Source organism: Aspergillus puulaauensis, chromosome 5, assembly GCF_016861865.1.
Source record: "Aspergillus puulaauensis MK2 DNA, chromosome 5, nearly complete sequence".
In the NCBI taxonomy this organism is placed as follows: Eukaryota; Fungi; Ascomycota; class Eurotiomycetes; order Eurotiales; family Aspergillaceae; genus Aspergillus; species Aspergillus puulaauensis.
The window spans coordinates 3,329,800-3,355,061 of NC_054861.1; the positions used below are offsets into that span (position 1 = coordinate 3,329,800).

Sequence of the window (25,262 nt, forward strand, 5' to 3'; positions counted from 1 at the left end):
AAAAAAGAAATTAAACACTAAGAGAAGCAAAAAGAAAAAGCAAACCCCAAACATCAACCTCCCCCGCCAAGTCGACTACGCACCCATCCTGCCCAGCTTCCCGATCCCTCACCACGGCTTGCCCGTGAACTAGAACCTCGCTCTTCGTCAAATGAAGGATGCGTGCTGGACCCCGACAACGAGTTTGAGCGTCTAGCTTGGTCAGAGTTACCCTCGGGTCTGTGCAAAAAGCAAAAAAAAAGACCATCAGTTACCAATCCATGATGAGAGCTTATACTGGGCGCATACTTACGGCGCCGTTGTTGTCGCTTCCTCTGTCGTTGGATCGATTGCTCGCCGACAATGCGGGCAAGTATTATGTTGACCCAGCCACATCTCGATGCACTGCGGATGGAACCAGTGTGTGCAGGGAAGCACGGTGACCTGGTCGTCAACTTTGACAGTGTCCATGCAAATCGAACATTCGGTGCTTTCAACGCCTCCAAGCATATCCTTGGTGACTGCTTTCTTTGGGAGGGCGTGGATAGCATCCTGAGAGGCTGGGGGCGCCGCAGTGCGGTCCCCATTCTGCTCTGCCAATTGTGATATGATTCGATCCAATTCTTCCTGGGAGTATACTGCATCGCCACTGCGCATGCTTAAGAGAGTAGAAATGAGCTGCCCTATGGGCGCTCCGCCTCCAGTCACAACACGCACATGGGGCCCACCGGGGCCAGTTTGCGTGTTCGCGAGGTTGGACTGAAACAGTTGAAGAATGCTACAGTAGTCAGTTAGAAGAGAAATGTCTTTTAAATATTTATGGTAAGCTTACTCCGACAAACTCCGCAGTGGGCTGTCCATGGGCTGGGGTCCATCTGCATCACGGGGGAATAGTCCAGGATGCGGATGTTCGTGGGATGTCCGGTTGCCCGGTCCATACATATCATCGAATGGCGAGCGAGGCCCATGTGCACGCGCAGCCCGTTCTCGGTTTATTTCAGCAGTTTCCCGGTTGAGTTCAGAAATACTGCGGAAGAACGAGTCCAAGCCATCCATCGCGGGGCCAGAACCCATTCCTCTCTGTGCACCAGGTACTCTGCGAGGTGGCATGCTGTGTGCAGAGAAAGAGAACTGAAGGTTACCGCCGGGAGACCGGTACGATCTCTGAGTATAGCGATAGCCAGGACCTCCGTCCCATCCATGCATACCATTGTCTCTCCCATGTTCCATGCGGACCCATGGGTTGTGGTCTGTCCAAGGATTGACTGGAGGAGGGGATGGCGAGCGATGGCCAGGGAAGGACTCTGGGGGGTCGGGGTGTGAGGGTTCAGGTTCGGGGTCCGTGTCGGGAGGAATTTCAATCTGCGCGAGTGAGCGTAGTACATTGAGAATTTGATTCGGGATACAAACGATTTCAGTAAAATCAGAGCCGCAGTGCGGGCACTCCAGGCTGTCATGCAAGCGGCGGGGCCATACTCGACCGCAGGCGTGACACTGAACGCGATCGTCGGTATCCATGATGTTGAAGTGCAGAGTAGAGGTCAGATGAGAGAGGGTAGAGTGACAGAATATAACCCGAAGGAGAAACCAAGACGAAAGACCAGGCAGGAGGGGCCGAATGCGATACTTGAATGAAACCAATCAGTCAAGCAATAAAGGTGTTGTTCATGATTTGAAAGACTGGCAGGCACCAGCGGACATGATCATATTGCAACGCAAAGAAGTGTCAGAGATCTGAAAGAAGCAAAAGGCAGATTAATATACACAAGGCAGACCAAGCCTTTCACAAACTGACGCTGTGAACAGAAGATGAGACAGCAGATAAGATTGCTCTGACTCGTCCAGCTGCGACTTGGATGACGTTAGCCTCGGCTGCTGTGGCGCAGTCCATAAAGATTGTGCACAGTCCATTCACCCTTTGTTTGGGTGACACAAATTGTTTATTATTTGATGGTAAAAGAGTGAATAAAAATTAGGATTATATTCGAATTTCGGCGTCATTTCTTCCCCCGCCGAGAACGCCTAAAGTATGTATGACATGCTAAGAGCCCAGACAAACACTCACGGTCCAACGCAAGAAAACAAAGCACAAGCACAAAGAGAAGCGTAAGAGCAGAGAGAGAAAGGGGGAGAGAGACGGATATCATCGTCAACGTCGTCATGTATATACAGCTCAGCCACCTAAGTATATCCGTTTGCTTATCGTCGCTGTCCACGGAACAGCACTCCACCTACTACTCCGGCAGCGAGGGCCAGCCCTCCGACGATAGCGATCCCCACCATTCCTTCGCGAGACACCTTATCATCGATCAATGTCCGTAGACTGGCCGCCTGCAGATTTCCCGGCTCCTTGTCAATGAGAAGGTCGTTGTAGCGACGGGCCTCCCCATAGTTGCCTAGTTTGTAGTTGCCCAGCGCCAGATAAAAGAGGCATTCGCGACGTCGTTCGGGGTGAGCACGGAAGATTTCCGATAGTAAACGGACACCTTCTTGCTGTTCGGTTCGAGAGTTGGATTTGATTAGACCCTGCTTTGTCAGTAGGATCCAGGCACAGTTTGCAGAGAGGGGCATACCCAGGCGTAATTGAATTTGGTTTGAACACCGACGTAGTCGCCCTCCTTTTCATACTGTGCACGCAGGACCTGAAGCTCCGCTGGTTTTAGCGGGCTATTTCTAGTTAGTTACTGCCCATGGCTTGTGAACGCGGAGAGAAGAGACCTTTCAGCATCAGCGGCATCTGGATTTCGTCAGTAAACAGCACACGCTCTGGGGCAGCTCGGAGCACGTACAAGGAAGATTTGAAGAAGTCATATCGTTTTCAGAATACCAGACTAGAGCTTTCGGTTTCGACTTATAAAGTCTAAGTAGGATCTATCGTGAGTGATGTCAGGAAAACAGGCAGTTTCATAATTCATAAATGACGAGGCGGTGCACGTGGAGTTGTGGCGGTTGCCCTCCCAACGGTATCGGCAATACCAAATTCAATACATCCCCTCATGTCATCGGAAAGCTTCATCTCTTTTTGTGGTAAACAACAGAAACGATTATTAACGAAGTCACGATGCTGCTCGACGAGAACCCCTCTACAGTAAGGACTTCCACATATATTATTTAATTGAATACTGACGTCTCAGCTTATCCATCACACAATCGGCAACTTTAACATCGCGCCCGACAAACAAGCCGTCTCCCGCATCAATGACTCCCTTGCGACACTCCAACAGTCTCGCGATCTACGCATCCGCGAGGCCGAGTCTGCCCTGCGAAAACTCTCGCGTCACCTCCAGTCGTTAAACACCCAACATGATGAGGCCGTCGTCGCCCACGATGCGAGTAAACACTCAACTGCCATGGTCGAGCTAGACACGAAGAAATTCCGCGTTGCAAAGGCTGCATCCGAACTAGAAATTGAGAGCGAACGGCTCGAGAGCGAGCTGGAGATGCTGAAGGAACGGCTGGCGGATCTGGAAGCGCAGGGTATTGAAGGCGATGAGCCGACGCGGAGAGAGAGGGAAGCCGACGACTCCATTCTGTATGTTCTTTTTTCCACATAAAATCGGCATGATCTTTGCTAACAGTCACAGGCTCCGTTTGAAAATCTACCGCGCCTTGGGCATTGATATTGAACCCGACGAGGCGGGCAACTTCACCAAAGCTGTCATCCGCAACAGCCGCAAGAGCGATGTCCACGTCGTCAACCTCGATCCGAAATTCTCGCGCTTCTTCTATTCCAACTATTTCTGGTCGACTATGCAGGGCTAAGCACATTTATTTGGCGTTATGGTGTAAGACAGATACCCAATTGATTATTTTACTATATATACATTACCTGAGGGATATCATACATATCATTTTGTAATAATATACACTGGCAGAGCCAGGTTAGGTCGATAACAAATCCCTAACCACCGCATCTCTCTCCTGCTCCGAGATCATAATCGGCCTCGTACCGGGCAAAATCCTCTCCACGGCATCTAATAGCTCCTCGCCCGAGATGCTTCCCAGCCCTCTCTCCTCCCACTTCGCCATCCACTCATCCTCCAACAGGCTCATCCCCTCTTCAACCTCATCCATCGTCTGCACCTCCGTCCCATCCCAAGTTAATCTAGCTTTTCCCTTTCCATGCCCATGCCCATCACTATCCTCCCCCATATCAGCCGGATAGAGAACCTCAACACCCAACCCACCAAGCCCCAATCCCTCCATCCTGCCATTCCACAAAACCTGCCTCACACTCCCCTCCCGCCCCATCATCATCCAAACGAGCGGCATCCCACTCCTCCCTAGCGCGTCACGCACCCCTTTCGTCGCCTCCCGCGGACTAACAAGCACGCCCGCACCAATGCCTCCGCTCGGCGCAAAATGCCGCGCCGTGACCCCCTCCAATTCTCGAACAATGTTCGGTCCAATCTTCGTCCTCAACGCCTTACATTGCACTATTACCCGGACCGGCGGGTCAAGCACTTGGTTTGGCCCGACGTGCCATGTTCCTTGTAGGTCGATGCCTAGGTCTGAGCGCCCACCGACGCGGTGGAGATTGAACGCGGCGGTGCGGAGGTGGTTTTGCACGGTATATTCGTATATTGTCCCTTGGTATATTGTTGTTGATTCAGGAAGGGCGGTACGCTGGGCGTAAGAGAGGAAAGAGGGGAGATCGGTGTGTGAGGGGGAGGGATTTGCGGAGGGTGTCGGGAGTTGGAAAAGGCGGCGGGTGAGAGGGGTGATGAACCGTTTAGTTGCGATTTGAGGCGAGAATGGAAGTGAGAGGAGGGAGCGAGTGGGTATCATTTCTCGGCATTTTAGGATTAGATACAGGACTATTTTGAGTTTTGATCGTTGTTGTAGATGATGCTGTTGTTGGAGCTCCAGGGCGGTGTACCCAACTCCGACTCCAATTTATGACGATCTCATCTGATAAGGCAGACCACTTTAGCTTCATCTCATCCTTCACGCAACTTCAAGTCCAGAGTACAGTTCCTCTTTACAGCCAAGTCCAAAATGGCAGACATACTCACCCAACTCCAAACATGTCTTGACCAGGTACCTACCTACATCACCCCCTCTCCCTCTGCCCCTCTCCAGCAACATAACTAACACCCATCACAGCTCGCAACCCAATTCTACGCAACAATCGGCTACCTAACAACTTACCACGACAACTCTCCCGCAACTCCACCCCAAAACCCAACGTCTGCACCCGCCCTTGCCAAAATCCAAAAGAACTCAACCAACCCACCCATACCAGCCAGCGCAGCTGCAATCCTCAACAGTTCCACATCACAAGCATCCCCGTCGGGCGGGCCGGGAGTAACAGGCGCAGCAACAACGCCCGGGCCAAATCCTAGTAATATCGGAGGTGAAGGGGCAGGAGCTATGGGGGAAGAAGGGCTACCGCCGCGGCCGGACTCGCCGAGGACTTTTGCGGCAAGGCAGAGGGAGTTGGCGCGCGATCTGGTTATTAAGGAGCAGCAGATTGAGTATTTGATTTCGGTGCTTCCTGGGATTGGGTCGAGTGAGGCGGAGCAGGAGAAGAGGATAAGGGAGTTGGAGGGAGAGTTGAGGGGGGTGGAGGAGGAGAGACAGCGAAGGGTTAAAGAATTGAGGGCGCTACGGAAGAGGGTGGAAAGGGTTTTGGGAGCTGTGGATAACGGGATCTATGGAGGGCCCAAATGATTAGATTTATATCTTCAATGATACGCTTTACGAAGGGTTACTCTTGCCTATGCTTTCTCGCTCTCCGTGAATTGATTCGGATTATCATTAGCTGAATGTGCCATTGACTTGCGTTGTCTCGTCTCTCTTTATGGTTCTAGGTCCGTAATGCAAAATATCAATCAAATGGTGAGTGGGAATAACGAAAAGCAAAACCTTGGGTATCAATATGAAGAAGCCAAACCAAGCCCAAACCCGCGCAAAAGAAAACAAAATCAAGGAATATATAATGTGATGCATCACTTGAATAAAGTGCGGTATTCTCTCATTCTCTTCTCTTGAACCTCCGATTTATCAAGTTTTCCCCGGTTCAGGCTCAAGTCCGCTAACTGTTGCTTCTTTTTAGCCAGCTCGGCGATCTTTTCTTCTATGCTTTCTTTCATGATGAATTGAACTGTCGTCACTTCGCGGTTCTGCCCGAGTCGGTGTACTCGGTCAATAGCTTGCGCCACTGCGGCCGGGTTGTATTGCGGCTCCATTACGTAGACGTGAGATGCGGCAGTCAGGTTGAGCCCAACACCGCCTGCTCCAATTGTTGCCAAAAGAATTGTTATGTTTTTGTCGTCGCGGAAAGTATCTAGCGCCTTGTTACGCGCTGCTAGTGTCATTGTTCCGTCGAGCCGCGTATATCCTGTCAGTCCTCGATCTCGGAGCGCAATCTCAATCAGGTCCAAATGCGATGTCCATGCGGAAAATACCACGCTTTTAAGTGGTGGCTCGCTCTCGGGAAGTTGCGCGCTCTCCTCTGCCGTCGATAGGAGATGTGAAAGGAGGGCGTTGGTCTTCGTGTGCGGGCCTTCGTACTCGCCTAGAACTTTTGCTTGCTTTCGGCTCTGCTTTGCTCGAGCCTGTTCCATCACGTACTCCTGTAGGCCATTTGCTGTTATTTTCGAGTACGAAGCCGGGATCCAGCCATCGCAGACATTGCACTTTATATCGAAAGAGCCCGGGCCTCCTACTTGATTATCGAATGCTTGCTTCCAGGATGAAAAACACTCCGCACACAAAACATCCAAACAAGGAAGCACAATGGCCATTGTATCGGTCTTTCCGGGGTTGGAAGCCCCGTTTGTCTCGGTATTTGGTTCCTCCAAGCGCCTACTGCAAAGGGCACATGTGTCCGCGGATGACTCTTGCATCAGGGTGAACATTTCGTACGCCTTCTTGTCAGTCGCACCCGCGCCTTCGCTAGGGCCCTCCTCAAGGTCAATAGCATCATGCACGCTCAGCCCCTTGATCCGCGCTCGCTCATCGCTATCGAGCAACTCCTTACCATGAGCACTGATCTGACGGAGGATCATCATAGCCTTCAAGATATGATGATACATTCGTCCCTTCATCTGGGTCTTGTCTTCGCCAGCAATTACCCGCATCATGACGTTCGATTCTTTCCGGAAGAATTCGTGCAACTGTTTCTCGGGCTCGCTGAAGTCGAGCATCACAATTTTATCATGTCGTGGCGGCAGATCAATCTTGTCCTTAACACGCCGGAGGGTGAATGAATCGACCAGGACACGCAGACTAGCAAGTACCGTGGCATCTCCTGTCTTGAACCTGCTCAAAATGTGCATGCCGAATCGGCCCCTGTCGTCATACGGGTAAAGACCCAAAAACTTGGTAACAGAGAGAAGATCTTCTAATCGGTTTTGTATCGGAGTGCCCGTTACTGACCAGCGCCGCTGGGAGTACAACCTGAATATTGCCTGTGTTTGAGCCGCGCTCTGCTCTCGAATGGTGTGGGCCTCATCCAACACAATACGGAACATATTCATTTTTGTTAATGGGCTGGCTCCTGCCCGCTTCGAGCCGCGACCGGAAAGTTCGCTAAGGACAATGCTGTACGTTGTAATCACCAAGTCGTATTTGGAAAGCTCGTCAACACTGGTAGTTCGGGAAGAACCATGAAAAACGTATGACGAAACTGCGTCTGCCTGCAAATGCTCCTTAATTTGCGTAACCCAGTTATTGACGGTGCTCAGAGGGACCACAAGAAGGGTTGTCTTCGTGTTCCGAATACCCGGCCGGCTCTTCACCAGCTCCGGCGACGGGATCATGTTTGCCCACTCCTGAGCCTCCGTGAGCGTGGAAACAACCAAAGACAGGATGCTTAGGGTCTTTCCCAGACCCATCATATCGGCCAGCAACCCCCCTAAACTTTGCGGTGGCTCCTGATCAACAGTTGTGCCGCTAATAACTTCTCGGAATATCTTGGCCCCATTGGCACGATGTTCTAGCCTCCAGAGAGAATTGTTATCCTCCTCGTTAGGTCCAAATTTGCGAGGACGTTCTTTCTCAGTCATAAACCACAAAGCTTGCTTCTGGTGCCGGAGCAATGACGTTGTAACAAGTGATGGGGGTTCCATTTCAGGAATGTTATCGGCACTTTGAAGTTGATCAAACATCTTCATAACCGCGTCGGTCACTTCCTCGGCCGACCGGACTTCATAGTTGACCTGTGTCCGATTCCGCTGTGCTCCTGTCGGTGTCCAGTTCGGCTGCAGGCGCCTTCTCTCGGCGTGTGGGTTAAAAACAGGGACACCTTGCTCAACCGAAAATGGGGTGGCAAGCCAAACGTTGTGTTGACCAAGATAATTGCCAACCCTCTCCGCATCCTGGCGGAGACCATATAGATTAATTGATGCTCGAAAGCTTGAGGAGCAAGGACTCCATGGCACTTCTTGAGGTAGCTTTTTGCGCAAATCCAGACGAGCAGTAATTTCCACCTTCAAAGCTGGGGAGTCCAGGAGGGGTACAATCACCGCAGCAGTCTTTGAGTCGACAACACCAAAAACTTTCTCATGCGGATCCGAAACCTCAATTCGATTGTGTCCCTGGCCCGCTTGTCGGAGAACTCCCAGCTTCATCGATGGCCAGTATGAGGAGTCTCCTAGAATTGTCTGCGGCGCCGGCATAGGAATCAACGACGCCTGGATTGTCGCATTTTCCAACTTTCCATAACACACTCTCTGAACACTCAGATTGTTGGATCCAGTAACTTGAAGATCGTCGTCGTCGTTATTATTCGCCGATGCATCTAATGCCCAAAATGATTAGCACACGGCCCTTTCGCGGTCTTTCCGCAACATGCTCCTTACCAAGGGTCAGATCGACAACGTCTGGCGTTATCGCAGTGGAACTGAGTGTGTCCCCGTCGTTTTCTTTCATATATTCCCCTAGGCCAGTATTGCCCGCAATAGGTCCTCGCTTCGTTTTCTCATTATTATCGTTATCTATTTTGATGCGCTTGTAAGGCGTCCCAGTCCGTCGTTCCACCCCATACATGTTTTCGATTAGGCTGCCGTGCCTCAGGCCGGCATCATCATCCAGATCTACCAAATCCACGCTCCGTTTGCCGTCACTGAAGTCTATATCGGATGTATTCGTAAACTGAAAGTCAAGGTCCGGCATCATGGTACTCGGTGGTTGCGGAGAGGAACTGGCGCTCGTCGAACCAGTCGACGAAGGGTACTGGGAGCGCATCGGGCTCGCGCTATGAGCGGAAGGTGGACGTTGCGGACTTAGCAGATGGTGTGCGACAGATTGCGGCGCAGCAGGCGATGCGGCGCCGCGCTGCTGATGGTTCATGTTTTGCTGCCCTGTTTCTTGATGTGAGCCTTCCGAGTCAACGTCGCGGGGTCCATTCGCATGAGTGGGGGACTGTTGTGTCGGGGAGGAATGGGAAGAAGAGGGTTCATGTTGGGTATCGGGGCCAAGGTCCGAATCATGTGAGGGCTCTGGCGAAAATTGAGGAGCAGCATTCAGGTCCTCACCATTCTTGGAAATTTGTTTTTTATAAGCCCTCGGGTTGAGAAGCATATGAGCGTGAGAGGCCATTGGGGTTTCATCCGTCCCTTCTCGGAAGGGATAGGAGGGACTCGAAGTGGGAGGATGACGAAGTGGCAAGGAAAGAGAAACGATCTAAGCGCGGGGGTACTATCGCAACGACGCAGATCGCCAAGGGAAAGAAAGGGGAAGAAGGTGAGATACGGAAGAAAAAAGGAAAGAGGAGAAGAGCGAGCGAGAAGACGAGGTCGCGATCAGTCCTGCTGCCTCGACGGTGATGTCGCCAAGAGAAGATTCCGATAGTGAGAGTGAGATAAGATATCCGCAGGCGGCACGACATCATAGCCGGTTCGGAATGGACTCACCACCAGCAAACCCTGCGGAGCTTCACTCTGACCTCACTACCTCTTAAAATAAGTCTTACTTTCTTGTTCATTTCGAATTACCTTCAATTTACAGAAAAATGGCAAGATTCCTCCGGGGATCATGGTTATTAGTAGAGAAGCTAGCAATACGTCTATATACAATACAACATTGGGGTGATAATTCCCAGCCAAAGCCACTCCTCGTAGCTAAGAGACTCCTCATGCCTGTTTGCCGTAACAAAGACGCTAAATGAAAATAAGATGAAGGTAATATAAAGTCATGATGAGGGTAGGTGTGGAGGTGAAGAAAGAGAAGGAGTCATGCAAGCGAACTAACTGTCGCATCTAGTGTAACAACTCAGGCAGGGCAAATGATGACAGGAAAAGCAAAAGTAAAGCGTTAGCACCACGTAAAAACAGGGTTTTTACTCTTGACAGCCTCTAATCGTTCAACGATGACTTTGCGCTGGTTTCCTTCCATGCCCTCGGCGGCCGCATAACCGAGGTCGCCTTCCAAATCGTCACTGCTCCAGATTATTTGACCTCGTGCGCTGGAGAGGGAGCTGTGTTTCTGATGTTTGTTACCAGGTCGGGGTGGAAGTGACGGCCAGTTTCCGCCACCATTCTTCCTTGAACTAGATGCATCGGTACTGCCGCGGCTAAACCCATAGTCTGTGGTGCTAGCAGTTTGAGGGCGTCCAGAATCCTGAGATCCATGGGCTCGGTTGAGTTCGAACCGATTTGGGTTGGGAAGGTCGCTCGGGGGGGAAGCAAGTCCCATCAAGTCTTGGTCAGCCATAGCAGCGCCAATATCCATTTCTTCGTTGTCGGCGTCGTAGCGGTCGTCGTAAGTTCTGACTTTACGTCGCTGGGCCTCCGTTGACGGCCCACGAAGAGGGATGGCAACAGGGACATCTACCAGGTCGTCCCAAACACAAACGCGGGTTCTCCGCGTAAGCTCAAGCGGGCCATGATCAGAGTGTTTTAGTGTTTCCACTACGTTCCACGCTTGGCCCTTCATGACGGCAATCTGTCTCGCAAACATGCTTTCCTTGAAATCATCGTCCTGCGAAAACACACGTCGCAAAGCCATCTGCGTGCCACTCCACCAGGCGGTCGAGGTTAATAGTGGCAGGAAATGGTCTCGAGTTCTCTTAGAGAATGGCTGCCCGATGAGAGAAACCGGTAAAAACAACCAGCCAAAAGGGAAACTACGCCACTGAAGAATTTGTTAGCAAAAAAAAAAAAAAAAAAAAAAAGCCATAGTAAGGGCAGTGTACGCACAGCATCGGGATGTTTCCATGGCCATGACAAGCTATTGTCGATGGCGCCAATCTGGATAGTCGCCGGGGCCTCCTGGGAATTCAAGGGCGTTCCCGTGCGGCTTACAGCCTGCATCGTCTCGTGTCGTCGATATGGGTATGAAGGAGAGCGCGGTTTGTCCGAGTTCACCGAAACCGGGCGTGGTGGTACCAAATAATCGTCGTCGTCCTGTTGGTTTTCGTTTTGGTTTTGCTTAGGAGGCTCTGTAACGATCGAGACATCCTCCGTCTTCCAATCAATCTTGATCATCCAGTTGTCCAGACCACGATCCGTATTCCGCATGATGTAGTCCAGAATAACTAGTTTTTCCAGCTCTTCTCGGAAAGATTGTTTGAGGGTTTCGGTCCAGTAAAACCGCCGTTCCTGGTTTTCTTCTTGTGGGGACGGCGTGCGAGCATAGTCTTCCATGTCATCTTCCTCGTCTTCATCGTCGGACTGCATCCCAGACGGTCGGCAAGCCTCATTCCAAGGTCGTTTCTTGCGTCTCGGCGCGTCCTCGGCACGGAAACCGGTATTCGTCTGGTCGGGCCACGGGTGCTCTCGGAGGAAGAGATTGGCATCTCTGTAGCCCCTAAGGAAAACCTGAAAACTGCCCGCCTTATGAGGGAGCGCTTTCTTGCCCATCCAGGCCTTTCTTCGATCCCAGAAATCGTAATAAAACGACTTGGAAGACAGCCACACTATATCGGTGTAAGGGACCATGTTGGTACGGAGACGAGAGTCGAGCACATAGGCGGCGGCTTCGGACACGTAGGAGAGGTTAGGAATCAAGCAGGCACGGCCAAAGAAACAAGGGAATAGATTCCGATGTATCCACTTGGTCCATTTGGGATTGCGTGAGGCATAGGGCTCTTCATCCTTGGGTTTGAAAACGCCGACAACTTTGCCTTGACCATTGCGCGCAAAGTAACTCCCCGAACTGCCTTGGGAAATCATGCGCGGGTGAACCCCCAGTTCTATGGCCAACCGCACACTCTCCACAACCTCCTCGAACCCATCTCGAGCCTTCCTTGTAGCAGTTTCGGCCTCCTCTGAGTCCAGCTCCTCTGCCGTAATCGGTTGGATACCAGGCGGAGGCTGGAAAACAGAGTGATAGATTTCCAGCTTCTCCTCCTCCAGTGTCTTTCCTTTCACACGGTGGATCTTGAATTTCGAGGCAAATTCCTCCGCCCAGCGCTCGAGACGTGCATTTATCGCTTTAATATCCACTGCCGAGTTGCGCCGCCCTCGACGGTGGTGCCCGCTCGATCTCCGTCGGTGTTCTGGGGGCGTCCCCGACCCGGGCGGCATCGAGGCTCGAGTCGAAATGGGTTCATATTGTGTACCATAGGGATTTGCCGTGCTGGAAGTGTTGTACAAGTCATCGTCATCCGAATATTCGTAGGGATCGTTATGTCTCTCCTCCTCCTCTTGGGCCAAACGGGCATAACCAGACGTCGCAGGTCGATTATTCTTCGGCATGATTCTATCGAATAAAAAATATAGTTTGAAAAGGGGTGTAAATGAATGGCGAGAAGACGAAGCCGCGGATTAGGAGGGAAGTAAAAAGGACAAACGACAATTCTTCAACGCATTACACCGGTGCTGGGTTCGAATCCGGGGTATAAAAAAGGGGATGGGCGAGAAAGCGGTCGTAAGGGACGAAAAAGCGAAAGCGATGCGTGTAGAGTATGCGGAAGACAAATATCAACAGCGGAAGAAAGGAAAGCTAGCAGTTGAGACCGACTCCGTCATCTAATTCGTGGTCGTGGTGTTCAGCAAAAATGAGGACAACTGACAGGGAGGCGAGAACCCGGCACGCCCACGTCTGTCACTATGAAGGACTGCCCAGGTGGCTTCGGCCTCGAGTGGAAACTGGGAACGGGAGATTAGGGTGGTATCGTATTATACCGTATTTAACCTAGGCGGCGATGATTCTGTGCTTTGTGAGTGGCCAGTGGGTGGCTTACAGAGAGAGAATGTCACAATATTACAAAATTTCCATCGCGCACCGCCACAAATCTCATGCCAGGCACTCCACCAAAGCTTCATCGCACCAAAAAGAGAAACAAGCAAAAATAACAACTCGACTTTCTCGACGCCCCTGAAAACGATCTCCGCCTCGAACCGTCGACGTGTCAGAGTGACTATCCTGAGTTAGTCTTACTTAAGATCTGATGGTTTTCGAGTTTCAACCTTTCTACGTTCTACAATCCAATCAGATTATCCAGGAAATTCAATACTAACAGTGTCATTCCCCAGCCACTGGATAAACGCCATTATTTACTAGTATCAACCAAATACTCAAAACCAACTTTAGCCGCGACTAGTGCGCATTCTGTGCAATCATGAAACCAGAGAAGAATCGATCCACCGCGTCATAATCCTCCAAGGGTCCAACGTACGAGACATACTGGTCCGGCCGCAGGACAACGAGACATCCCTTGTCCGGGTCTATCCCGAAAGTCTCGTACAGTTGCCCATGGCCCTCGTGGTAGGAGAGGTCATCCACGAATATCTTTTCGTAGTCCCAGCCCTCAATTTCATCGTACGGACGAAACACCTCGGGGAAATCAAAGATGTCCACCGCATCGCGTGGCCCGGCATGCACCGTGAGAACCTCGATGACGGAGTCGTAGCGCGCTCCCGCTGGTTTGTAGCACTGCAGGAACGATCCTTTGCTTCCAAGTGCAGCTCCTAGTCGCTCAATTTTCTCCTTCTGGGGCTGCTTGGTCACATCGCCGGCAAACACCATGACGCGCCAGCGCCCGTTACTAGGCAGTCGTTCCTGGATATGCCAGGGGCGCGCATCGGCCTGGCTCAGGACCTTCACGCTAGGCATTCTCTTGCCCAGCTTGACCTCCGGTGCAAGCTCTTGTACACTGACTACAGGGTTCGATTCTGTTTCTTTCGCAACGATCACACTCGAGCAGTAATCGACAGCTGGAGACAACGCGTCAGCTGTGGCTTCTCCATTGCCGGAGAGGGTGAAGGCGCACGTACCAATACCACTGGCAAATAGGTTACCTTTCTCGAATGCCTCTTTGAAGGAATCCATGCTGATTCCCTCCTCGTCCATGATGTCGCGGGCAGGGCGACCAGAGAACAGTCTAGAAAATCGGTGGTCAAACGCAATGAGATCCTGAGCAATTTTCCTTCTCTCCATTTCGTATGTCTTGAGGATGGAGCGATGGGAATGGCCTTTGACAACGCTTGCAATTTTCCATCCAAGGTTATACGCTGTTCAATTGTCAGTCAAACTGATAGTCTCCGCTCTGTGCGGATGGCACTACGTACAGTCTTGCATGCTCACGTTCATACCCTGGCCGGCCTTGGGACTACGAACAAGTCAACACAGATCCAGGCTGCCTTTGGAGCAGGTAGCTCACCTATGTGTGTGGACAGCGTCTCCCGCAAGGAAAATGCGCTCATGAGCAGAGAACTGGGTACCCACGCGCTGTCCAATCTGATAAGCTGTCCACCAGTCCAGCCTGCGGTATGAGATCTTATATGGCGCCATAATCTTCTGGGCAGCGCCCAAAATAACGGCGGGGTCAATCTTGGACCTATCAGCCCTTTTGCCGCCATTGTATACCGCTGTCGTCAGCTGGATGTACAACCGCACGAGCTTGTTCTCCCGGGGGATGACCATGACGCTACCCGAATCCACAGAATGAATAGCGCAGCGCATGCGGATATCCGGGAAATCGGTAATAGGCACGATATCTAAGACACCCCAAATGTAATCGGTGGATTCTCCCTCGAGGGCAAATCCAAGCTGCTGGCGCACCCATGAGTGTGCCCCATCCGCACCTAGCATGTACTTGGCTTTGACAACTTCCTCCGTATTGGCCTTTGCGTCCAGCGCGCTAGCCCTAATGATTTCCGCTGTATCGTCAGCGGAGAGATTGCTCCGGAAAAGACCGTCCTGAATAGCTGAGCCATTAACAGATGTCCCCGTTTGTTGTGGGGTTGCTTCAACCTCCGAGAGATGGCGAAGATGTACGGTGATCGGATAAGCATCTGATGAATCAACGAGAGATTCGTCGAGTTCCAGCTTTGTAGGCAATACGCCGCGCTCCACGCGCAGGCCGTCACAGCTCTCCATATGATCGAGGAAGAAGCGCTCAATCCTACCTTGGTGAAGGACAACCTGTTGGAATCGACTGATCCCTGGGATGGTGTCAGGGATCCGGGCGCTGCGCTGGATTTTCCCGTTCGAGTCTGGGTTCCAAAGGCAGATTTCGAGCATATGGTTCGCCTCCTTCCAGGCACGGTCACCAAAGCCAAAGGAATCGAAAATCTCCAGGGTCCGGCATTGTAAACCGTCTGCCTGGCCGTTGAAAACCTAAGAACTCCGTCAACATCCCAGGTTTCAGAGGAAAGCGGAATAAGGGGGTCATTTAAACATACTTTGGTCCCTCTTTTATCGACGATTCTAGTTTTCACTCCGCATTTCGCCAGCCAAGCCGCCATCATCAGGCCAGCAGGCCCGGCACCGACAACCAGCACATCGACGTAGGATTCGTCGTCACCAGTAGAACCCATTGTTGTAAGCTTCGTTTCGATGGGAGTTCGGCTAATTTCTTACGTCAAATTTGAAGGACAGCGTCCTGGTTTTGCCAAGTGTTATCAGGTCTTGGATTCCGAACAAGGCATCCGCGACTTTATATATTCGCTCTGCACTACAAAGGTACCTAGCAGCTCTACACCCTTGGCTCACGCCTATCCGATCCGATATTCACTCCGATAAAATCACGCTTTGGCGACCGCTCCCCAATCAGTAATTTCTGCGGTTGTTGGGGGCTGACCCATTGCATCCATGTCCGACGAGCATCGGAACCCTGCACCAAAATATAGGACCCCGCAAGTATCGGGTACTCATCGGAAATGTAAAATTACCATTGGACGATCCAGCAAGTAAAAGGATACTCGGGTCTTGGGGCACCTCTCAATTCAAAACGTACGTATGGAGGGATGGGGATTGGCGGGGGCTAACTCTCCCCAGACTTCGCTATACCCGCTCGCCCGGAGTAGACCAATACGCAGTGCTTGTCAGGTCGAGTGCTGCATGCGATCAACACATTTTCGGACAATTGATCGGGTATCATTAAGCTTTCATCGGATAGGTATGCTATACAGAGTACAGCGGCCTCATAGTTCAGGTCTTCACATGCGGGGTAAACCCCCATGGCGGGGATCTTGGGACCTGGTATCAGCCCGAATAGCCTATGCGCTGAGAATTCTAATTGGAATAAAACATGGAGGCCAGCGTCATGACAGCGCAAAATCCAGGTTGATTGCCGTGTCGACAGGCCGGACGGATCCATCCCACCTCGTTCATCCCACATCAAGTCCGACCCTAACTCTCAATAAACGGTTCATGTGCATCTCGACGAAAAGCATGGCGCGTCGAAATTCTTGATCTTCGGAAGCGGCTGTTATTGATTTGGTGTCCTCAAACCAAAGCATGGGACCATTGGCCGTCCCCGCCAGTTTCCAGGGATTGAAGCTTGGAAGGGTATATCCCAGCTTCGGACCCTGATGCTGCAAAGCAGCCAACTAACACCTTACAGTCGCAGCTGATGCTAGACCATGGCCAATACATGTGCATCTCAGAGGTAGGATTCTTTTTTTTTTTTTTTTTTTCAATGCGATCTAACCTAAAGAGCAGATCGGTCCCTCGAAGCCAAGTACTCGGGCACTGCGTTTGCCGGTCAGCCCCCATAATACCCAGGACGATGACCCTACCTTTTATCAGATAGGGTGCATGGCAACATGCAAGGCTCTTGCAGGTGGAGAGTTACTAAACCGGACACAATGGTGAATGTTGGTTTTCATCGGAGCTACTATGCAGGGGTGAAGTACTGTCCAGGAGGTTCAGCCTCCGATAAGGGCTGGATGGCGTGTATTATCGGCTGCGCCCTAGGAGCCAGCAGATCAAGCAGGCAGCTGCCGTTGATTTAACATATCTTAAGGGAGAAGTAAATGATCTGGGGCGAGCAGAACAAGAAGGGTGTAAAATGTAAATGAAGCCAAGAAGGGTTCCACAGATCGTGATCAATAATCGTCGATAGTCTCCGGCGCGATAGCAGGCCCGATAGTGATACGTTTTAATCAATCACCCCGTCTATCGTCCCATCTCCTTCGCAGATACCGTTTTAATATTGCTACCCTAATTGTTGTTTTTGTTTCCTGCCTCACGGAGTCAGTAGATTCTTCTCTACTTGTATCCTGCAGACTTGCACTGCAGTCTTCGCCGATTTCGGTTCTTTTCGCTATCTATCGGCTTCGTCCAGATCTTTCGCTCCTTATCCTACCGAACATCGAGAACGCAACGAGCACACTGCGTTCCTGGCTTGATTCTTTTCTCGATCCGTTATCCATACACATTTCTCTTCACTCTTCATCGGACTCTGACTGGCGGACGAGATCTAGAGGACATTCCACTTCACCCTCCCTTTTTGCGTGGCTGGACCCCCCTCGCGACAGACCCGAGATCTTTCCTCCTCCCTCGTCTTATGCAACACATCAAAAAGAAGGGTCAATTGACGTGAGAGTTCCCTTATTCGGTCAACAGAGGCCGAGTTTCTAGCAGTTTACCTGCCACGACCACCATCGTGGCTTCGCTTCTCTTCAGGGCGTCGCCCATCGACCCGGCCCTTCGCCCTCCATCGCCCTCGAACTCCCAATCGAACGATCTTGCCTATAACCCTTCGTCTTCCTCCGTCGAGAGTCAGTCGGCAACGGATACAGCACAGGGCGTGTCGTCAGCATCGTCGCAGTACTCCACCACCCTTCCCGATCTCGCGTCGAGTTCACTGGAGAAAAGTTCTCAGGAGGGTCCAAACAGTGCCAACGCATTCTCAAGCTCCCTTGGACCGTCGCTTCCTGGCCTGTCTGTTCTTGCATCGGTCGCCTCTGCACCGACTTCCAATCTACGGTTCGTACACGACTCTTGGTCTAATCCTCATCGCGATAAGCGCTGGCCGCGGTACGAATACATGCAGTGCCCGGTGTCTTGCCCCTGGGAGGCTATTCACGCTTCTCAATTCCTCTCATTACCTGTTATCAACCTTGATTCAAAGTCCCAGCTAACGAGACCGGTCGGATAGAACTTCAAGTAGCGATGCGCATTTAGGCATGGCTAGCATGACCTACGCGACATCGTCTCCCGCTGCTACTACTGGAGGACAAGGAAATAATCCTGTGAGTATATTTTCCCTCGTCCATTTATACGTCCTCTATATTCGTAATTTCACTGCGTTGTCCGTTCTGCGCTCTTACTTTGCTTCGTTCGTGTCGGGTTTATTTTTTCACCCAATCTGTTATCAGCGGGCTTGGCAGCGCACCGCACCCGGCTCTTATCATCGCACCCCATCAATAATCTCTCAATCTTATCAACCCTGCAATCTTCCTTCGTCCACTATCAGCGCCTATCTTCCCACGCAGCCCCCTCATCTTGTCTCTCCCCCTTCCTTTCCCCATTTCTAGTCTATTCTCTTAAAATATTATGGAGAGTACCTTGGCTGATCAGAAGCGACCCCAATTACAGCCGATATGTCAGAATTGCGGCACTTCCAAGACTCCCTTATGGCGTAGGGACGAACTCGGCTCGGTGCTTTGCAACGCCTGTGGCTTGTTTCTAAAACTCCATGGCAGGCCGCGCCCTATCAGCCTCAAGACAGATGTTATCAAGAGCCGCAATCGAGTCAAAACTGCTGGCCAGGGCCCGAAGCGCAAAGTGAGTTCCCTGTGCGATTTTTTTATTTTTTTTTTACCCTCGGGACATCTCGAACCTTACCAAGGGTGATTGGAACGTCTCGGACCGGTCGCTAATACTTGAGTTATCTGCAATAGTCCGGTAGTGCAGCCGATGGGAATGGACTGTCTTCCGCGAGGTCGGAGGCGGGAACCCCTCCTTTGGGGTCGCAGGGATACCGTCGCGCATCGCGCAAGATGTCCCCCGGCCACTCAGACCGATCAAACTCTCCAGTTCCTCGAACTGGAACGCCCGGACTCTCGGCCATGCAACATGCGCAATCTCATCACAACTCGAACATTGCGCCACAACATATGTTTGATAGTGTGACCATGGACCAGGCCAGCCAGCTCCCGAGTTCGCTCCCATCTGCCCAGATACGTCAGCCTTCTCCCACATCTGCGTCTGCGCCAACGGACCGCCACCACGATTCCCCGCAGACGTATGAAGACCTGTTGGCGGCGAATACGTCCTTGAAGACTCGTGTTAGCGAGCTGGATCTCATCAATGGGCTCTTCAGGGGGCGCGTCGCGGAGCTTGAGCAGAGCGATGCAACTGCGCGCCGGTCTGAGATGATTCTTCGCGACTCGGAAGTACGTCTACGGCGGTCCCTCGACGATTCTCAGCGGCGGGAGGATGATCTCAAGCGACGCATATCCGAATTGGAGCGCCAGCTTTCTGACCAGAGTGGTGGAGGGAACCTCGCCCAAGAAAACCCTCTGGAGCCGCTGGCCAAGAGAATGAGGCTTTCCGACGTGGTGGAGCAATCCTCAAACCCGCCAGCCAAATCGCCGAAGAGCATCTAGCGCGGACTTTCAAGATCCGGGGACATTTTGAAATGCTCAGGCTGCCGAGACATGTCACGAGTAGCTTGGTCCTGTTAGGTTTTTTGATACCCTTCGCGAATCTTGACATTGGCTGCTTATCTATCCGATCGAATTCTATCTACACCTGCTTCGATCTGCGTCCGAGTTGCAACCTTGGTTTTCATTCTTGTGTTCTACGACTTGCTTGCTATAGAATCATGCAACCTTATTCTTAATTCTGATATGAAAATAACGGCGTAAAGCCTGGCCATAGAGCCGAAAAGCCTTTATCTCAACGACATGACCAAAAAAAAAACTTTTGAAATGGGGGACCTAGAGGAGGAATGATTCTGTTCAATGATTGTGTTTATAATTCCCGGAATTGATTGTCTGTTTCTATCTATGCGCGTCTTCTCAACCGTCGTCTTAACCAGGTGATTGGCTGGGAAATGATCCTCAGACTGGCACCGCCTCCCCGCTAGGTGCTTAATGCTGCTGCCCGTCTACACCGCAGACTCCTTATCGGCTCGGGGCTGATGCGCTGGCATCGTGATAACCTGTACCTAGCCAGTGGTGGAGCACCGGCAGACTGGGGAAGATCCAAGGCTGTGCATGCAATTCTCTTCCACTGATATCCTTTTATTCCTCTTCGAACGTGTCCTTATTAGTACCTGTCTAACTAGTTATTGATTTTACACAATTATATCCCGTTGGTGGGTGCCTTATTGTTTGCCTTGCTCTTATCTTTCCCCTATCAGATGTCCTCAGCCGAGGTCCAGAAGGAGATGTACCGGGGAGTCGGGAACTTCGGGTTACTTCATGCTTCGACTGAGGGTTTACCGACTTTCAAAATCTGGGTTATTGGATCTCTGTATACCGTAGTGTAGGGTCTGCAATGAGAATTGGACACTTTGGTTTTCATACTGACATATATATTTTCACAGAATGCAGGGGACGGCGATAAGCGCATCTTTGATATCAAATTTGATTACCTCTCCAACAAAGCAAAAAACCATTACCGAACCATTAATGATTGAAAAGTTTCAAAATAGGTCAGTGTAAACATCAACAATAAACGATAGATAACTGGAACTCCATATATCGCTGAGCCTAGGTATCCTGATATCACCTCCAAGTCTAGCCTCATTCTGACACAAGTGCACAACTTTTCAACAACATCCGATGTGGTGTAATGGTTAACATCGCCGTCTCTCACACGGCAGCTCGGGGTTCGATTCCCCGCATCGGAAATGACTTTTTGAACCATTTTTTGCTAATTCTACAGCAGGAGGACGCTCATATTACATTTTAAAACCACGGCCGCGCTTTTCCCGGCAATATTGTGGTGCGTGGTTCAAACCGAAGAGCAAGCTGGCGAGCCGTGTTGCAAATATGTCCCTAGAGGTCTAGAGGCCCTCTGGCATGCATGACGGAGGAAAAATTTTAGCTGATATCCAATGCCAGACAATGACTGGCACTAAAAGCTGCGCCACAATCAGCAATCCGTCTTCGTGGCGCAACTGGTTAGCGCGTCTGACTGTTAATCAGGAGGTTGTCAGTTCGAGCCTGACCGAGGACGTAGAGCTTTTTTTTATAACTATTCTTATAGTGTTGGATTACTACAGTATAGTTAATTTGAATCAAGGATGTAGTAATAACCTTAAAGCTAAACCTTAACCCCAGACACGTGGTTGTCGTGGTGAAAGGCAACACCGGACATGGTCGTACCTTCCCTTTAAACAAATGGTCCACAGCAGAAACTTCAAGTGCTGGTGATTCCATCTCAACATCCAAACCCATACATAACCTCTTACTTTGTAATAAACAGTCAACCGTTCTCATGCTCTTTGCTAATAATATTCAAGTGCAATGCTGCTGTATCTTTGTACTGCCCTCCGCCCTCCAGTAACCCCACCAGCGCTCTGGAAGGGCTATCTCTTGTCTTTCCGGGCACGTGTACCCCTCTAAAGTATCGACAAGGGTGTTCATTCTTTTGATGGCCTTAGGCCCAGATGTCGTCAGCTATATACGAAACTCGCCGGTGCTATCCCGTCCGGCTAGGCCAGTCTACTTTAGATGCAGGTAAAAGTCTACCGAGATAGTAAACTAAACTAAAACTGACCACATGTGAATGAGTTCCTAGGTAGCATGCCAGCACATATATTATTACAGGATCAGATTACGGTATTAACAAGAACATCTATAGTAGTAGAAATAGTACGTACTGTTGTAGAAGGAGCTTCTCTGTCCCGCTCCAACAACCACCTGTTTGTTACCAACCAGTATATATTACCAGAGGTCTTCATTATATCGATATTCAATAAAGAAACGATTCTAAATTCTTTTCCTTTTCTACCCTCAAATTATCAGGACATGCCACAGCCTCGAAAAACTAAGATACCAACGTGATCAATAGGTAACCAGTGGCTCTATATTATTTTTTCTTTCTACATCCTCTACATCTTCGGACCTACAAAGATCTTATTACAGCCGAGCTTCGTGGTTGAAGATTAGTTAATACCCTACATACCAACCCTATTTAGAACTAGATGTGTTGGGCACTGATTAGTTCCGCGACAAGACATCCATCTCTACAGCTGATTACTGCTTTACGATTCAACGCTGTATCCCCCGAGCCTTATCGTATCACGTTGCTAGATGATGAGCCAATTACCTGACTTGCCCGTATTTCCGTCTTTTCTTAACACTGAACTGCTGGAACTATGATAGAAGAGCTGAGTACACGTACACCATACCTAGTCCGTTCCAATACTATCGGGCCAAGCAGGTCCAATTTCTCGAGAATCATCGTACGATTCCAGGTTGGAGGCCGGAAATACCTAGCTCAGCTGCGGCCAGTTGTAAAACATAAACCACTCACAGTAGAAGACGGCCCGTCTACTGCTTACGCTCCCTCGAAATCCTTGGATAAGAGGGAACGCCACTCTAACGAAAACATGAAACATTCTGACGCCCTAAATACGCGGCTGTGGTGGTACACCCATGATGGTTGATTGACTCGATCGAAATTTCTAGCGTACCAGAGTTAGGTATTCCCATTGACCCAGGAATCTGAGGGAAGGCTCGGTGGCGAGCATTCTTGGATGGACTTGTAGGATAAGCCCTGTGCGTGGGTGATTTAGAGAGTCGGGCATGGACGGAGGAGAGATAATCAAGATAGGAGAATAGTTACATATATTAGGTTTACTTTATTATTTAGTTAATAGTAATGTTTGTGCTGTTCCTATATCACTACAAGTATTTCTATTTAATGGTATATACCGCTGCAGGCTGACCACGGATTCACATAGTCTCTCGACCGCGCCCATGAAAAAGAGATAGGAGTAGATATCTTTGTCAGTAACAGAAAGCAAATAACGCAATAAAAGATGAAGTTGTCCATGGCCGAAAGTTCAAGGGCCAGTGGTTTGGTATAAATAAAGGTCTATAGTCCCCTACTCCGTAATTGCTGACGAAAGCTTAAAGTAGAAACCGAATAGATTACTAGACCACTACACCAAAAAAAAAAAAAAAAAAAAAAAAATCATGCATGGCTGTCGTCCAACAGTATCCTATTGATCCGGATAATAAATCACATGCTCTGCTTTCACATGTTCAGCTCAGGCTAGATACATGCAGATGTACTTATAGGGCCGGAGGCCTATGTGCAGTTTGATGCGTAGTATGCCTTTCCCACATATCTGGTATTCATCCGCTTCACAGCCTTGGGCCCAGACGATTTAAGCTGAATCCACGTCTAGTCCCGGCGGCTTATTGATATTGCGAGTCTGCGGGCGGGGTCATTAGGCCCGGCCATGGTGGTGTACTTATATGGGTGGATGGCCTCTGCTAGGTGTAATTGTACGAACAACGAATCGCCTTGGTGTAGATTTAGACCAAAATCTACTGATATTGCAATTTGGGTCCCGCCGCATGAAGACCAGGTCCTCTCCCAGCTATACTCCCTCCGCGTGAAGACATCGACATTGACCCTCTCCTCTTTTCCAGAGAGGTACTCCCGCATGCTGGTGATTATTCTTTGTTGGATGGCATTGTGGGCTGCTTTCAAACTCTCCCCTAGCCTTTCCTTGTGATACCCCCAAATGACCGGGTCCGGGGCGTCCCTAAGGGCATGGAATGCTGCCCTTAGGCCTGTTGCCCATTCCCGGTCATCGGGACTGGCGGCGATGTATTTCCCAAAAGACTCCCGATTTCTTAAAACGGTGGCTTCTGCCTTCTCTTTTACCGAGAAGGGTTGCAGGAGGGGTAGGGCTACATTAAGGTGATAGCCGGCCCAGGGCTCCTCATAATGATTGGGGAGGTATTGATCCAGGTGGTGAGCGGTTAAGGTCTGGAAAACGCAGCATGGCCACATCTCTGCCATATTCAAAAGCAGCCGGTCCTGCCTGGGGAGCAAGTCTGGGTGGCCTTGGTGGGTATACAGGCCCACCCACGTTGACTCCATCTCTTCGGAGTTCCACACAGAGTAATGGAGAGACAGGCTCTCCTTGGTAAGCCGGCCACGAATGCCATCGTTAATGCGCTGCTTAAGGCAGGCACTCTGTCCAATATACAGGCAGAACCTGCCCGGGCAGGATTTTGGTGAGAGGATATGCAGGTATACACTTGCCTTTGTTGAATGCACAGGGCTCTCGGCATGTTGGCCCAGCTCTTTGATTCTAAAAAGCTTAGCATTATCCATAGATGAATCAACCAATAACTTACGATTCTGAACCGAACAGCCCACCCTGGCATATAGATATAGACGGGATAGCTGGGTTCAGACCTTCTTGTAAGATCTCCTTTATCTGTTCAACTCCCAACTCTTCATTGAGTTCGGCGAAGTTCTTAATTTCTTTGGCGGCTGTTTTGATGATATGCCCAAGAATCTCCAGGTGGTTTACTGGGGTAATGGCGAGGTTTTGCTGGTGACCTCTGGGTAGGCTATCACCGGTCGATTCCTTCAAGAACTGCTGGCGAGTGCAGTCTCTCTTAATGCGTTGTTCAAACTCCAAGCGCTCTAACCCATCTGGTTGCATCTTTTTGTTGTCGCCGGAGGTGTCAACTTCATCGATTGTTTCTTCAATTTCCTCTGCTACCATCGATTCCGAATCTGTGCTTGCGTCATCCCCAACAAGATCAATGTGATTGTCGAGGCCAAATATAAACCGAAGTCGTTGGCAATGCAATATCTAGCCTTCGGGTGACCTGTCAGGTAAGGGAGGCACCAGGTAAAGGCGGCATCGATTTAAAATTGGTGCTCCTCTTTCCAACGACCGCCAACAGAGAAATCGGAGTATATCCTATACTCTCGAAACAATTGCTCGATGATATAGGCTTTTGCCATGCCTGCTGGTAATTGTTCCCGGGCCAACTCCCAGCAGCTTTCTGGGTTGAATTGAAGGAAAAAGGTGCCTTTATTCTAAGAAAGAAGTTAGTATTATCCATGAACGAATCGACCAGCAACTTACCCTTCAAAACTAAACGTTCTGGCATGTAAACGGGTGGTCCGGGCTTTCCCCATAGTGGGCAAGTTGGAGATTGTCGAAGGCG

At 50.4% G+C, this 25,262-nt stretch overlaps 11 protein-coding genes and 2 non-coding genes across 13 annotated transcripts; 6 read left to right on the forward strand and 7 right to left on the reverse strand.

Moving 5' to 3' along the window:
- Positions 1 to 53: 53 nt before the first annotated feature.
- Positions 54 to 1,497, reverse strand: APUU_51266A (putative RING finger domain protein; the record flags this gene model as incomplete). The annotated part of the gene is made up of 4 exons (XM_041706355.1): positions 54 to 219; positions 293 to 757; positions 812 to 1,341; positions 1,390 to 1,497. The coding sequence occupies 4 exons, from the start codon at positions 1,495 to 1,497 to the stop codon at positions 54 to 56; spliced, it is 1,269 nt and encodes a 422-aa protein (XP_041558749.1).
- A 681-nt stretch (positions 1,498 to 2,178) lies between these two features.
- Positions 2,179 to 2,790, reverse strand: FIS1 (mitochondrial fission 1 protein; the record flags this gene model as incomplete). Its single annotated transcript, XM_041706356.1, has 4 exons — positions 2,179 to 2,505; positions 2,553 to 2,646; positions 2,698 to 2,716; positions 2,769 to 2,790. 4 exons carry the CDS (start codon positions 2,788 to 2,790, stop codon positions 2,179 to 2,181), a joined length of 462 nt encoding a protein of 153 aa, XP_041558750.1.
- A 250-nt stretch (positions 2,791 to 3,040) lies between these two features.
- SPC24 (kinetochore Spc24 family protein) lies at positions 3,041 to 3,741 on the forward strand (the record flags this gene model as incomplete). The annotated part of the gene is made up of 3 exons (XM_041706357.1): positions 3,041 to 3,067; positions 3,114 to 3,511; positions 3,564 to 3,741. 3 exons carry the CDS (start codon positions 3,041 to 3,043, stop codon positions 3,739 to 3,741), a joined length of 603 nt encoding a protein of 200 aa, XP_041558751.1.
- A 120-nt stretch (positions 3,742 to 3,861) lies between these two features.
- APUU_51269A (uncharacterized protein) lies at positions 3,862 to 4,767 on the reverse strand (the record flags this gene model as incomplete). The annotated part of the gene is made up of 1 exon (XM_041706358.1): positions 3,862 to 4,767. One exon carries the CDS (start codon positions 4,765 to 4,767, stop codon positions 3,862 to 3,864), a length of 906 nt encoding a protein of 301 aa, XP_041558752.1.
- Positions 4,768 to 4,977: 210 nt separating this feature from the next.
- On the forward strand, positions 4,978 to 5,652 carry SRB7 (med21 domain-containing protein; the record flags this gene model as incomplete). The annotated part of the gene is made up of 2 exons (XM_041706359.1): positions 4,978 to 5,019; positions 5,086 to 5,652. 2 exons carry the CDS (start codon positions 4,978 to 4,980, stop codon positions 5,650 to 5,652), a joined length of 609 nt encoding a protein of 202 aa, XP_041558753.1.
- A 278-nt stretch (positions 5,653 to 5,930) lies between these two features.
- APUU_51271A (uncharacterized protein) lies at positions 5,931 to 9,525 on the reverse strand (the record flags this gene model as incomplete). The annotated part of the gene is made up of 3 exons (XM_041706360.1): positions 5,931 to 8,725; positions 8,787 to 9,287; positions 9,462 to 9,525. The coding sequence occupies 3 exons, from the start codon at positions 9,523 to 9,525 to the stop codon at positions 5,931 to 5,933; spliced, it is 3,360 nt and encodes a 1,119-aa protein (XP_041558754.1).
- A 714-nt stretch (positions 9,526 to 10,239) lies between these two features.
- LSB6 (1-phosphatidylinositol 4-kinase LSB6) lies at positions 10,240 to 12,623 on the reverse strand (the record flags this gene model as incomplete). Its single annotated transcript, XM_041706361.1, has 2 exons — positions 10,240 to 11,058; positions 11,124 to 12,623. 2 exons carry the CDS (start codon positions 12,621 to 12,623, stop codon positions 10,240 to 10,242), a joined length of 2,319 nt encoding a protein of 772 aa, XP_041558755.1.
- An 844-nt stretch (positions 12,624 to 13,467) lies between these two features.
- Positions 13,468 to 15,689, reverse strand: APUU_51273A (putative FAD monooxygenase; the record flags this gene model as incomplete). The annotated part of the gene is made up of 5 exons (XM_041706363.1): positions 13,468 to 14,084; positions 14,145 to 14,381; positions 14,439 to 14,479; positions 14,531 to 15,489; positions 15,555 to 15,689. 5 exons carry the CDS (start codon positions 15,687 to 15,689, stop codon positions 13,468 to 13,470), a joined length of 1,989 nt encoding a protein of 662 aa, XP_041558756.1.
- A 1,037-nt stretch (positions 15,690 to 16,726) lies between these two features.
- Positions 16,727 to 16,968, forward strand: APUU_51274S (uncharacterized protein; the record flags this gene model as incomplete). The annotated part of the gene is made up of 2 exons (XM_041706364.1): positions 16,727 to 16,762; positions 16,816 to 16,968. 2 exons carry the CDS (start codon positions 16,727 to 16,729, stop codon positions 16,966 to 16,968), a joined length of 189 nt encoding a protein of 62 aa, XP_041558757.1.
- Positions 16,969 to 18,284: 1,316 nt separating this feature from the next.
- On the forward strand, positions 18,285 to 19,709 carry APUU_51275S (putative GATA transcription factor (AreB); the record flags this gene model as incomplete). The annotated part of the gene is made up of 3 exons (XM_041706365.1): positions 18,285 to 18,350; positions 18,697 to 18,885; positions 19,002 to 19,709. 3 exons carry the CDS (start codon positions 18,285 to 18,287, stop codon positions 19,707 to 19,709), a joined length of 963 nt encoding a protein of 320 aa, XP_041558758.1.
- A 1,178-nt stretch (positions 19,710 to 20,887) lies between these two features.
- APUU_t50025S lies at positions 20,888 to 20,959 on the forward strand. Its single transcript has one exon. It is a non-coding gene; the product is annotated as a tRNA-Glu (tRNA).
- A 255-nt stretch (positions 20,960 to 21,214) lies between these two features.
- Positions 21,215 to 21,288, forward strand: APUU_t50026S. The gene has a single exon. It is a non-coding gene; the product is annotated as a tRNA-Asn (tRNA).
- A 2,178-nt stretch (positions 21,289 to 23,466) lies between these two features.
- Positions 23,467 to 24,811, reverse strand: APUU_51276A (uncharacterized protein; the record flags this gene model as incomplete). Its single annotated transcript, XM_041706366.1, has 2 exons — positions 23,467 to 24,388; positions 24,435 to 24,811. The coding sequence occupies 2 exons, from the start codon at positions 24,809 to 24,811 to the stop codon at positions 23,467 to 23,469; spliced, it is 1,299 nt and encodes a 432-aa protein (XP_041558759.1).
- Between the last annotated feature and the right edge of the window lie 451 nt (positions 24,812 to 25,262).